Source organism: Dreissena polymorpha, chromosome 9 (genome assembly GCF_020536995.1).
Source record: "Dreissena polymorpha isolate Duluth1 chromosome 9, UMN_Dpol_1.0, whole genome shotgun sequence".
Classification (NCBI taxonomy): Eukaryota; Metazoa; Mollusca; class Bivalvia; order Myida; family Dreissenidae; genus Dreissena; species Dreissena polymorpha.
In genome coordinates, this window is record NC_068363.1 from 9,321,636 (window position 1) to 9,335,353 (window position 13,718).

The 13,718-nt window shown below is 36.6% G+C and overlaps 1 protein-coding gene across 4 annotated transcripts in view; it reads right to left on the reverse strand.

The window, feature by feature from the left end:
• Positions 1 to 13,718, reverse strand: part of LOC127846554 (putative ATP-dependent RNA helicase TDRD12) — a 165,669-nt gene that overhangs the window by 135,501 nt on the left and 16,450 nt on the right. For all 4 annotated transcript variants that reach the window (XM_052377915.1, XM_052377914.1, XM_052377913.1 and 1 more), the window contains exons 4-7: positions 4,723 to 4,914; positions 3,902 to 4,036; positions 2,178 to 2,279; positions 420 to 549 (exon numbers count right to left, since the gene is read on the reverse strand). In XM_052377915.1, the coding sequence (XP_052233875.1) occupies positions 420 to 549; positions 2,178 to 2,279; positions 3,902 to 4,036; positions 4,723 to 4,914 (559 nt within the window). The remainder of the gene's footprint in view (positions 1 to 419; positions 550 to 2,177; positions 2,280 to 3,901; positions 4,037 to 4,722; positions 4,915 to 13,718) is intronic.

The window sequence follows — 13,718 nt, forward strand, 5'->3', positions numbered from 1 at the left end:
GGTTTGTTGTTGTCAGAAGCCAATCTACGCACAGACATTTGTTTGGTTCAGTGCATGTTAGTAAGCTATTATCGAGTCGACAACAATTTAAAACAACGGTATAGACTTACACAGATTAATAATATTGACAACGATGAAAAAAGTCTGATAAAACAGAACACGAAACAACAATAAAATACCAAATGATAAAACCAGTTGAGAAAACTCGTTCCGTTTAAAAAAAAAATGCCTAAGGAAATTTTACTTGTACATGTATTATACCACCTTTATGAATGGCAAAATCAATGATATATATTTTAACGTAATTTGTCATGATTTCGGATATACATTTTCGGATACTTATCCCCATTTATATCCGGACCGATTGATGTTGCGGGAAAATATGATCCCTGATTATTATCATACAATACAGAACCTACTGAAAGCCAGTATCTGCCTGGGACATGAGTACTGCTCCATTTCAGAGCTGATCACCATGTTATAGTCCTCGATGAGGAAGGAGATTTCTTTACGGAACCTTTCCAGGAGCTGGTCAGCGTCATCGAGGACCTAATACAGAGTGGACAGGGATTAGTGGAGTCTTGTTCTGGGAATTATGCAAGGCTTATTAGGCACTACACTTCCTGGAAAAACAGGATGTTTGCAAAGAGGAGAATTGAGCACCGCATAACAGGTGCCAAGGCTTGGCTGCGGGTGCATTTTTGAATAAATTAAAGATTATCAGAATTTTTTATTTTTTTAGAGGTCACAGTGACCTTGACCTTTGACCTAGTGACCCAAATATGGGTGTGGCGTGTAGAACTCATTAATGTGCAGCTATATATGAAGTTTTAAAGTTGTAGGTGGAAGCACTTTGATTTTAGAGCCTATGTTCAAAACCTTGACAAAATGTTAAGGTTTTAACCACTATTTACCATGGACATAATTATAGATATAAACACATTGGTAAATTTTTTTAAAATTGTTCCAGATTCGCAAATTTTCGTTGTTGTGATGATATTTGTGAGACAAGAGATGTTTGTCAGAAATACAATGCCCCCTATTGCGCCACTTAGAAACCATTAATTTGACCTTTGACCTTGAAGGATGACCTTGACCTTTCACCACTCAAAATGTGCAGCTCCATGAGATACACATGCATGCCAAACATCAAGTTGCTATCTTCAATATTCAAAAAGTTATTACCAAACTTTAACGAAGGTTAAAGTTTTAGGAAAGAAAAATACAATGATATTTGACCTTTGACCTTGAAGGATGACCTTGATCTTGAATTATCACCATTTAAAATGTGCAGCTTCGTGATATACACATGCATGCAAAATATGAAGTTGCTATCTTCGATTTTGCAAAAGTTATCAAACTTTAACCAAGGTTTAAGTTTTAGGACACACACAATGAATGAATGACAGACAGACAGGCCAAAAACAATATATCCCCGATCTTTCGATCCGGGGGCATAAAAACAGTAATACTGAATATTTACCATGTTCTAAAATATCAATTATATGCATCTTTTGACGATTTAAAAACCTGAAAAATATAAAGCGTTGCAAAGCGAACCGATAGAATAATTTGGAGAGTTCTGTTGTTGTCGTTATATTTTGTGTAACTATGAGGATTGCTACTATAAATTATATAATACATCACTCATTGTATGAGCATGGATGGCTGAGTGGTCTAAGCCACTGACTTTAACTCAGGGGTCTGCGGTTCAAGCCCAGTTGAGGGTTACTTTTTTTTTCTTTCTTTAATTTTATTCCTGTTTTTTTACTGGAGCTTTTAAGATCCAATGTTTACATTTATCAATATTATAAAGCATTTAATGACAAACTTCAATATACATGCCAATATCTGTGAAAGGCCCCTTTAATATTTAAGTTATTATTTTTGCATAATTATAGATGTCAGCTTCACTCTGGGGAACGGGGCTTAATGCATGTGAATTAAGTGTTTTCCCAGTATAGTCTGTGCAATCTGCACAGGCTGAAAAGGCACAACACTTTCTGCCTAGACTTGATTTTTATTAATAAGAGACTTACTTTAAACGAAAAATTCCACACAAAACTGAAAGTGTCATCTCTGATTAGCCTTTGTGGACTGCACAGGCATATCGGGAATGAAATTGAATTTAGCCCCATTTTTTCCAGAGCGTGGCATATTTGTAAAATTGTACAAACCAGGTGACAGAGCCTGCGCAGGTTTGTGCATTTCTTCATAATGATCCTCTTTAGGCAAGGGGGTGTGGAAATCAGGATGTCACAGCCATTGATTAGCTCACACTGGAAACATGGAGCAGAATGTTCAACCTTAACCCTTTACCACTCAAATGCAAAGTGAATATGGCTATGTGCAAACAGCATAAAACCAGAACAGCCTGCCAGAAACTCGCAGTCTGTTCAGGTTTTTTGCTGTTTGCTGCTCATTAGTATCTAAGGGATTGGATATGAATCCTTTAAAACTTGAATCTAACAAGTCAATTGTCAAGCAATATGGTCCCCTACCGGTGAAACTCCACCACTGTCAGAATTTAAAAAAAAAAAAAAGTTTTTTATTTGTTGCCATAGCAACCAGAATTTTTGACATAGGAACAAAATGAAATGACGTGCAGAATCTCCATATTGCTATCCATGTTTTAAGTTTTATGAAAAAATATGAATAACTTTTTAAGTTATCGCATGATCCAGAAAAGTGTGACAGACTGACTGACGGACGGACACACAGAGCACAAACCATAAGTCCCCTCCGGTTTCACCGGTAGGGGACAATAAGAAAGGTCTTTAAATAAATTTAACTTTCTTAGGGACTACAAATGCTTCAAAATATGTTTCAAAGTGGTAAAGGGTTATTGTGTGAGTAGCACATGTTCATTGAATTCACTAGGATTCTCTCCCAAATAGTCATCACTGGGATGGGATTGAACCCTTGAGTGTGTGTGTCATCACTAGACAAAGGATCCGTTACCACAGTTTAAGGAATACATTTCAGTATTTGAACCTTTTTTATAAGTCATGCTTTTTAATAGTGTGAACAAAATATTGTTATTTATCCAAAGCCAAAGTCAGCAATTTTATTAGAATAAATTTTGACTTTTTGTCAAATTTACCAATGCTACATGTAAGAACTGTATGTTTATTGACACTTGTTTGCTTTGTGATTTATTCTTGTTTAAACATGAGGTTCAGCATACCTTGCAACCCATTTACGCTCCATCCCTGTACTTTGCATTGAGCATTGATGTCTTTCAACCAATTGACTCACCCCCTCCCGTACTTTAAAGCAATTCATTTACCATTCTCCTGCACTTCAGACAGTTACCCCCCCCCCCCCCCCCCAAAAAAAAAATGCTATGCATTTACTGTTCAAATCTGTGATCCAATTATTACTCCTTTTCTATGTTTAATAAAGAGTAAAATATATTGTCCTATTTTGTGAAGGCTGATGATTTCTTGTCTTAGATGATAACAAGAATTACACTAAAAAGGCCTGATAATATTCCTCAAGTTTCATTATTCCTCTACAGTAAAATCTGCATTATCTTTATCATTCATGGGACATTAATTTCTCTTTATTTTGCAGTCTTACCGATGCATGACCTAAACACAAACAAATCAGAAAATGACCGACGCAAGTTTCTTATATATTTATTAAAAATCAGATAAAAATGATTTTACCTGTCCACAAAAAGTCATATTTTTAACCTCATCTGCTAAAATGTCGTCTGCTGAATTTCTAAAATTAGCATTGTCTTTGATTTTTTTCAAAGAATACTATCAGAATAGCAAACAGTTTGGATCCTGATGGGACGCCACATTCTGTGGCGTCTCATCTGGATCCAAACTGTTTGCAAAGACCTTCATAATTCGGTTCCAGCACTGAAAGAATAAACTATGAAATTTCATACCAGTTTCTTCTCCTCCATTCCTCCCCCGTGAACCAGTAGTGTGGTGAGGCCCTTGTTGCACTCTTCATGCTTGGTGATCTCGTAGTGGACTTTCTCAGCATTTTCCCACGTCAAGGTCAAAATGATAACAAATGCCTTAAGGTAAAAGGTCAGAAGGTCAAGGTAAGGGTGATAACAAATGCCTGTACCGTTTGATAATATGACTTCAGAGAAATGCCAAACATACAGAATTTAATTTACAATTCAACATTAAGTCATTTAAATTATCTGCTTGCATGGATACATATGTAACTCATTAATATGTTGTGAAATTGACATGGCAAACAACTGAAAGAAGAAATACAAGATGTAATCAACTATCAATGTTTCAGTTATTTATGTCATTTTATATTAACAAGACTATTGCCAAGCAATATAAGTCCCCTACCGGCTCCACCATTGTCAGAAAATAAAAATAAAATAATTTGTTGCCATAGCAACCAGAATTTTTGACATAGGAACAAAATGAAATGACGTGCATAATGTCCTTATTGCCATCTATCCGTGTTTCAAGTTTCATGAAAAAATATAAAGAACTTATTAAGTTATCGCAGGATCCAGAAAAGTATGACAGACAGACTGACAGACACATAGAGCGCAAACCATAAGTCCCCTCCGGTGAAACTAGTAGGGAACTAAAAAATGTATTAATTATAATCAAAAGGTATTGCAATAGTTATCTACTGTATGGCAACTTAGTGCAATACCGGTATGCCTTATTGTTTATTGTTGCACGCCTTTTACTTTTTCACTGGAACATCAAGAATTTTAATCATACAAACCCCCATTCCATTTTTCCGAATTTCTCTGTATCGCTCGGGCACAGATAGGTAGTCCAGTAATGGGTAGAGGTAAGCCAGAGTTTTGCCCGTACCCGATGGTGAAATCATAACGAGATGGCGGCCTTTACGCACTATTGGCCAACTGTAAGCCTGGACAATTGTTGGTGCAGCAAAACCATACTGTTCAAACGCCTGGAAAGGAAATATGGTATGATTTGAACACATTGATTTAGTTGGTTAGGGTACATATTTACCTTTGTAAAGGGAACGGGACAGAAACATGTGCAAATAAGCATAACAGTTACAGATTTTTCTTCACCTTGTACTGAAGGTCACATGTACATCTAACCTAGTAACAAGAGCTTTGCCACAGAAATGACGAATACCCCAACATGCCGCATTGACACAGAATATTTTGCATGTTGTCCTCACATAAAACAGCGGACACCATGCTCAATGTTTAAAACGCACTAAGTGACCCTGTGACCTAGTTTTTCACCAGGCATGGCCCATGTTCAAACTTTACCTACACATCATCTAGATACAACTTCTGACCAAGTGTGTTGAAGCTCGGATGAAAACTACTTGAATTAGAGAGCGGACACCATGCTGAATGTTTAAAACGCAATATGTGACCCAGTGACCTAGTTTTTACCCGGCATGACCCATATTCGAACTTGACCTAGACATCATCTAGATACAACATCTGACCAAGTTTGGTGAAGATCGGATGAAAACAACTTTAACTAGAAATGGCGCTGCAGAGGCCGACGCGTATCCCCATGCCGCATGTTTGACCCAGGGGCACCCAGGGTTGGTAAAAAAGTTAAGTAAAAGGCTATTTTGGGTGGGTGTGGTCTATGTGGGCGGGGCGCCCCAAGGCTGGTAATGGGGCCATGCATAGTTGAGATTGACCGTATTGTCATAAGAGAGGTTCAGTATCAATTTGAAGTAAATCAGTGCAGAAATGAAGAAGTAAATGTAAAATAACATAAAAAATGAGTGAAAATCTCTGATCCGGCCCCGCCTCAACCCCCATAACTTTTGACCCAGGGGTCAGATCGAAATTCCAAATAGTGCAGGGTCGCACATATGCTTATAGCTACCATGTGTGTAAGTTTCAAAGTTCTAGTGTTTATAGTGTAGGAGGAGATAGTGGCCAGGGCGGACAGACAGACGGACAGACGGCGGAGATAACCACAATATCCCCATGCTTTTCAAAAAGCGTGGGGATAATTAGAGAGCGGGAACTTAATACGGACCGACCGACAGGCAAGCTCACTCCTATATACCCCCCTAAACTTCGTGTGTGGGTGTTTAATTATGGGCCACAGTTGGAATACATATCACAACTCTAGATAAGAATTTTAAACCTTCTGTTCATAGAACGGAACATTTCATATCTGTTAATGAGAACAGCACAACCCGGCAATATTAAGTTAGTTTAATTATTTGCAGTAAGGGTGTCCGATCTGTATCGTCTGTCTGTTCAGATTTTTTTTAAATCATAAATTTATAATTTAAGAAAAGTTCTCAGTGCAGTGTGCATCTGCTTGAACAGACAGACAAAACGGACCGTACCCTCAAAGGAGAGGCCATGTTACTGTAAGAAACTAACTCCACACCCTACCTACACATCTTACTCAACTGCTTGTTTGAACTTCTGAACTTGACCCTTTACCACTTAGATACATATTTTGATGCATGTGTAGTCAATTACAAAGTTAAATTTAACAAGACTATTGCCTATCGGCTCCACCATTGTCAGAATTTTTTATTTATTTTTTATATTTGTTGCCATAGCAACCAGAATTTTTGACGTAGGAACAAAATGAAATGACGTGCATAGTGTCCCTATTGCCATCTATACATGCTTCAAGTTTCATTAAAAAATATTAAGAACTTTAAAAGTTATCGCAGGATCCAGAAAAAAGTGACAGACTCACGGACGGACGTACACAGGGACTGACGGACACACAGAGCGCAAACTATAAGTCCCCTTCGGTAAACCGGTAGGGGACAATTAAAGACCTTTCTTATAGATTCAAGTTTTAAAGGCTTCATTTCCAACCCTTAGTTACTGATCAGCAGCAAACAGCATAAAGAGCAGCAAACAGTATAAAACCTGAACAGACTGAGAGTTACTCACTTGGCTACTTATTGGGGAAAGGGTTAATACACACAGTGATGGCTAATTTGTCTGTAATGCCAGAAAGTTGTATTATAATGCCTAGATTGTTTTGAACAAACATCAGTCAATACATTAAATAAGGGAAATTAAGACAACGATGAACTGAAATAAACATGTATCAAGTTAATTCCTTTTATAGGTCATTCGAAAAATATCAGTTGGGTGTGAACAACTTCAAAGACAGATGTCCACTACTGAGAGTAACTGAGAAACCTTCAGGCAGTTTTTATATATGTTTTTTATTTCATCATAAAGTTCAGAAATTTAATATAAGCAAAATAATTATCAAATTGCGTGACTACGTCAAAAGCCTTAATTCCTTCCTTTATGATATGCAATGTCTATGAAAGTTGATGAAGGTTGATTAAATTATTTTTCTGCCAAAAATGTTGTTTGATACTTTTAAATTATTACAAGGGCTGTTTGTAAAACATGCATGCCCCCCATATGGGCTGTCAGTTGTAGTGGCAGCCATTGTGTGAATACGTTTTTTGTCACTGTGACATTGACCTTTGACCTATTGACCTGAAAATCAATAGGGGTTATCTGCCAGTCATGATCAATGTACCTATGAAGTTTCATGATCCTAGGCCTGATAATTATTCTTATTAATTATTCTTGAGTTATCATCAGGAAACCATTTTACTGTTTCGAGTCACTTTGACCTTAACCTTTGACCTAGTGACCTGAAAATTAATAGGGGTCACCTGCCAGTCATGTTCAATGTTCTTATGAAGTTTCATGATTTTAGGCGTAAGCATTCTTGAGATATCATCGGGAAACCATTTTACTATTTCGAGTCACTGTGACCTTGACCTTTGACCTAGTGACCTGAAAATCAATAGGGGTCATCTGCCAGTCATGATCAATGTACCTATGAAGTTTCATGATCCTAGGTGTAAGCATTCTTGAGTTATCATCTGGAAACCATTTTACTGTTTCGAGTCACTGTGACCTTGACCTTTGACCTAGTGACCTGAAAATCAATAGGGTCATCTGCCAGTCATGATCAATGTACCTATGAAGTTTCATGATCCTAGGCGTAAGCATTCTTGAGTTATCATCCGGAAACCATTTTACTATTTTGAGTCCATGTGACCTTGACCTTTGACCTAGTGATCTGAAAATAAATAGTGGTCATCTGCCAGTCATTTTCAACGTACCTATGAAGTTTCATGATCCTAGGTAGAGCTGCAACGATTCGATCGGATTCATCGAAAATCGATTTGAAATGCTTTGATTCGATTACGATACCAAACCTACCAAATTCGATTCGATTCTTTAACATATATACATATATATACATAGATACGTAAAGCACGCTGTATTCTGACTATTGATACAGGAAGGTGAAGGTTTTATCTTTACCTGTAATTACGACGTGCGATTGGCTGCTTATTACTCATCCAATCAATAAGCGCGTTACGGTCTACTTTCGGAAAAAGCGTCAAAATGAACAAGTTGTTGCAGACAAATTGAAATTATCAGATGCGCCTAAGAAGCTAAAATCAAAAGTGTGGCAGTATTTTGGGTTTCGGGATGGTAGCCCTACCGATAAAGCAAAGTGTAAACTGTGCTTCACGGATGTGGCGTACGCTAAGTCCGGCTCAACCACTTATCTAATGCAACATGTCAAACGCAAACATAACGTTGATTAAGCAAGACTAAGGGGTCGCACAAATGCAACTACTGAAGTCGCGAGCCAGAAAAGTAGTTCTTTTCTGTTGGAATTTTGTTAAGTTTATTAGAGAATGTGATTTGTCCTACAGGTAACAGGTGATGCTGTCATGTCACAATGGTAGACATGCTTATAGCGGTTTTGGGTAAAAGTATAATAGTGATAGTACTACCATTCAACTGATTCCAGATACGTTCTTATGATTATTTATTTATTTTTTATACTATGGTGTAATCAACACAATCTTCTAGTCAGAAGTTTTTATATTGAAATTCCTTATTTGCTTTTCTTTTTTATGTGTTTTATTGAAATCACATTTGAACAGAAATGTTAATTTTGAGGCATAAGAGTGAATATATGATAAAACTAGGTTTGAAGATGAATCGAATCGAAAAAATCGGTATCGGAGTGTCTGAAATCGAAATTGAATCAAATCGAGCTGTTGGTGAATCTTTGCAGCTCTAATCCTAGGCCTAAGCGTTCTTAAGTTATCATCCGGAAACCATCTGGTGGACGGACCGACCGACGGACCGACGTGCAAAACAATATTCCCCCTCTTCTACACCCTCTTCTTCGAACGGGGGCATAATAAGTTTAGTTTCATGTTATTACAGTCATAATATATCATGCCAGAACAAATCTGAACAACATGTTCTTAAGCTTCATTATATTTCCCTTAAACTCTCCACAAACTCCGACAAAACCAAACATTTGGTCCTGTCATGGTGTCAAGTTAAGAGGAAGTTCACTGTATCACTATTGTGCTGTGGGTCTATATGCAGCCTTTTTTGCTCTGGAAATATATTATTTGAATTTCCTGGACCATGCATGTCCTAATCCCAAGTACTTTAATGGCTTCAATATACAGTCACACACACAGAACTTGAGCTGTCACTGATGTTACTTACCCCACCGACCAATGACACAAATCTATACCTTTGTAACTATGTACTATATTTTAACCTTTGAACTCCAAGCATGACCCTGACCTTGGCGGAAGCCTTATGGTTCTTGCAAATGTCTTATGGAGCTTATCATTTGTGCAAAGTAACTAAAAACTCGTGACAAATTTTGGCACTGATGGTTAATAACCCAACGAACAGAAAGACTTTAAGAGTCAAGACGATAATATTTAACGTACATGTATATAAACTCCTAGGTAGTGGGTATCATTCAATAATCACACAGTCACATGACTAAAAACCCATATGCAAACACATTGTTAACTGTCATTTAATGTAATTAATTAATGTAATAATTTAATGATTTGGATTGCTATAAGTATAATTTAACCCAGTATTCTCGCATGTTGTCGATTCTTGTGGTATTATAGCGTTGATGCCTCCTGACTTTTGCCTACAAACAAATATTTATGACCGATTTGCTAAATCTGCAAGAAAACATCTCTCCCTGCCAATATCAATCGATTTTCTGGAAAAATAATGGTGAACATTATTTGAAGCCGACATCTACTAACAAGAGGGCCATGATGGCCCTGAATCGCTCACCTGACTAACCTTGCTACATCAACTTAAATTATATCATACCCATATACAATCCCAAGCCAGATTTCATTAAATAATACATTCTGACAAAATTTCATTGAGACATGATGAAAACTGTGACCTCTTTCATCTTCACATGGTTTTACTAGAATTGGCCCGGTGACCTAGTTTTTGACCCCAGATGACCCATATACAATCCAAAATCATATATTATCAAGATAAACATTCTGACCATATTTCATTAAGATCAGATGAAAACTATGACCTCTATTGTCTACACAATGATTTGACCTAGTGACCTAGTTTTTGACCCCAGATGACCCAAATACAATCCCAACCAAGATTTCATCAAGATTAACATTCTTGCCAAATTGTTTTAAGTTTGGATGAAAACTGTAACCTCTACTGTCTACAATTTTTTTTTAACTTTGACCTATGACCTAGTTTTTGACCCCAGATGACCCAAATTCAATCAAAACCGAGATTTTAACAAGACAAACATTCTGACCATATTTCGTTAAGATCTGATGAAAAATGTGACCTCTATTGTCTACACAAGGTTTTTCTATGATTTGACCTAGTTACCTAGTTTCTGACCCCAGATGACCCAAATACTGACTAATGGGGTTATTTACCCTCGGGACTTCGGTTAAAAACCATTGCCCGAGCACACTGCTTAACATATAACTCTGCTTAAAAAGGTCGAAAACGGCCATAAAATGGACAGCCCGATTTTACTGGGCTGTACCATTGATATAAATATAAAACTTTGCAGTGTTGGTGCGGTGCCTTAATAAAAATCTATTGGTTTAAATAGAGAATAATAGGTTAGTGTTGATTATAGATCAGGTTTATCATGCGAGGCTTAGAAAACAAAAAGCACGAGCCTTGGCGAGTGCTTTTTCGTTTTCGTGCCGAGCATGATAAACCTGATCTATAATCAACACTGACCTATTATTCTATTTATCCCACATTTTATTCAGTAAACTTTTTTTATTTAAACAAAATAAGTTTTCACGAGTGTTTGTCGTACTTTGATAATGACTGTAGTGTAACCAAGGTCAGTGTATTACTCCGCGTTCCAAAAATAACCGCTGATCAAATAATCATTTTTTTAAATCAGAATATCGTTCTGTTACAAAGTGTCGAGCGTTATTAATTACAATTTTAATCATATTGAATTGAAAATCTTTAAGTTTTATGATATCAATATGACATTAAGTTGTTATATACAAGGAACTACATTTGTTTACAACGTAGCCTAACACCACACACAATTCACTTTCGATATCAAACTATCGAGTCGATCACGAGGTGCACATTATTTGCTTCTTTGTTATAATATGTGGTTATTTCGTGACGAAATAACAAAGATTACTTGGATTTAAGATAATTATATACATTAACATTTTGAATGTTGAAAGTGGCACCAAAGAATTGTGAGGCAAAGTTGTTCGAACGCTGGTGAACCGTGAAGTGACTGGGTGGGGCGAACATCAAGATCAACTTGTTCGACGGTAGACAGTGGTTGTCTAGGCTGCATTTCGGCCATAGTTTCGGTGCGTGAAGGTGTACAAGAGGAACTGTTGGATTGTTACATTTACTGGACTGAGCAAGAATGAACACTTTTGCAGCTGTTCAACAGATATGTTGGAATAATTGGTTAAGGACTGGACATTTTTGTGCCCTGTTATTGCCATGGTTTCAGTGGGTGGATATTTGTATTTCGAAATTTTTGGACCAGAAATTTGCGAACTGAGTGGTTCGTTATTCTCTTGTGCTTGAGAAAGCCGGAGTCTTTTGCCATGGCCTTCAGCATCTGACCTAACTTGTTGACACCCAATTGTTGACGCAATAATCACCGGGATGCAGTGTCATTTGTGCGTATTGCCAGGTAGAAAAGATGCTTTGAAGAAAAATCAGATGGATGCATATCCGAGTACAGCTTGTAAATTAACACAGGATTTCTTGGTCCAGACGATTGTTTTCTACGGTCAAAGGGGAGCAACTCGCACTGACTTCTTCAAAGGGGAGCAACAACAACAGAACCTATTGGCATAGTGTTAAATTTACCTAATACTTGACGTTTTAATAAAAATAAATGACAAAAAAACACGTTTTTTTGCTACTTTCCTTTGTTTTAAGGTCATTAAGATTGACAAACATTTGAGATTGTTTTTATTATTGATGCACTTGGCAAACACAGGTGACGAGGTGCGTGGGAAAAAGTAGTCCCGGTTCAGCAGTTGATGACGTCATTTCGTGCCATTGATTATAGCCTTGCCGTTGATTATAGATGAAATTTAATAAACGGGGCTTTAATCAACCAATTTCGCTGTAAAAGTGGGATAAAAATATATAACCTTTATATGAAGCGTTAAAAAGACGCAGTACTTTACAGTGGATGTGCCTATCGCTGTTAAAAAGCGGCGTTTTAATTGGTTGATGCGCTTATAGAACGATGGCGCTGATTGGCCGAAATTTCTTATTAAGGATTGCCAGTAGGTCAATCCGTTTTATAAATAGATTTTCCCACGGCTGAATTTGTACTTTAAGAAAAAGTAAACAATAATAGTCTATATGCAAAAAATATAAATGAAAGAAAAAGATGATAAATCCAAAAGAACTTGGACTTATTTTATAGCTATAAATTATTATGTCTATGTTATGTTACTGTGCTTATTATTAATTATTATCATTAATATGATGTTGTTATTTTATGTTATTGTTTGTTTTGTTTTTTAAGGAGGAGAGAGAGAAAGAATAGCCCAATTTTTATAAGTAAAGATGGTGAAAACACACATACTGTTGTATGTGGCATCATCATTACCAGACCCATTGTTCAGTATATACTGCAATGGGTTTTGTTGGAGTCTTTAGACTTTGTGATCTGTGTTTTAAATGTTAGAGTCCAAATAGGACTATTTAAATATAAGTCTTATAGAAAAAGGGATACACATATGTGTATATGTTTGAATAATACAATAGTAATACTTGAGGGTTTTCCAGATCACAAAGTGGTTGAACATTGCCACAATATGTTTACATACACAGTCAAGTACCATTTTTATGAGTATATTTAAGGTTTAAACTAAATGCCACACAACAAGATCTAATCATTGGTGAGATATGTTTATATATATGAACTTTAATTAATAGGGATGCCAGAGCCTGATTTAACAGCTCTCAAATGTAAAGTGAAGTTGCATGTGTACATGTAATTATATGAAAAGGAAAGAAAAACTGAGGAGCTGCGCCATGAGCGCATGATACGCCCGTCGTTCGCCAATGAAGTAGTAAGGTAATAAATAACCCTTTGAATCATTTTTTTACTTCAGTTTATTTGTATTTGAATACATGGTTTATTTTATAAGTACATGAGCATGGAGCGCCGTCTCCTTGACATTCATACCATATCTTTTTTTGAGTATATGTATGCGTGTATGGAATTCCAATGTTCCAGTCAAATCTCATCCAGTTGAATATGTGAATACTTGATAATTTAACATTGTAACATGGTAAATCCGATACGGTAGGACAGTCAATGAAATCACGAAATTTTGACGAACAAAGTCGCATAACTCTGGAACGACAATTCAGAATTCCGTCAAAAATGAAAGGG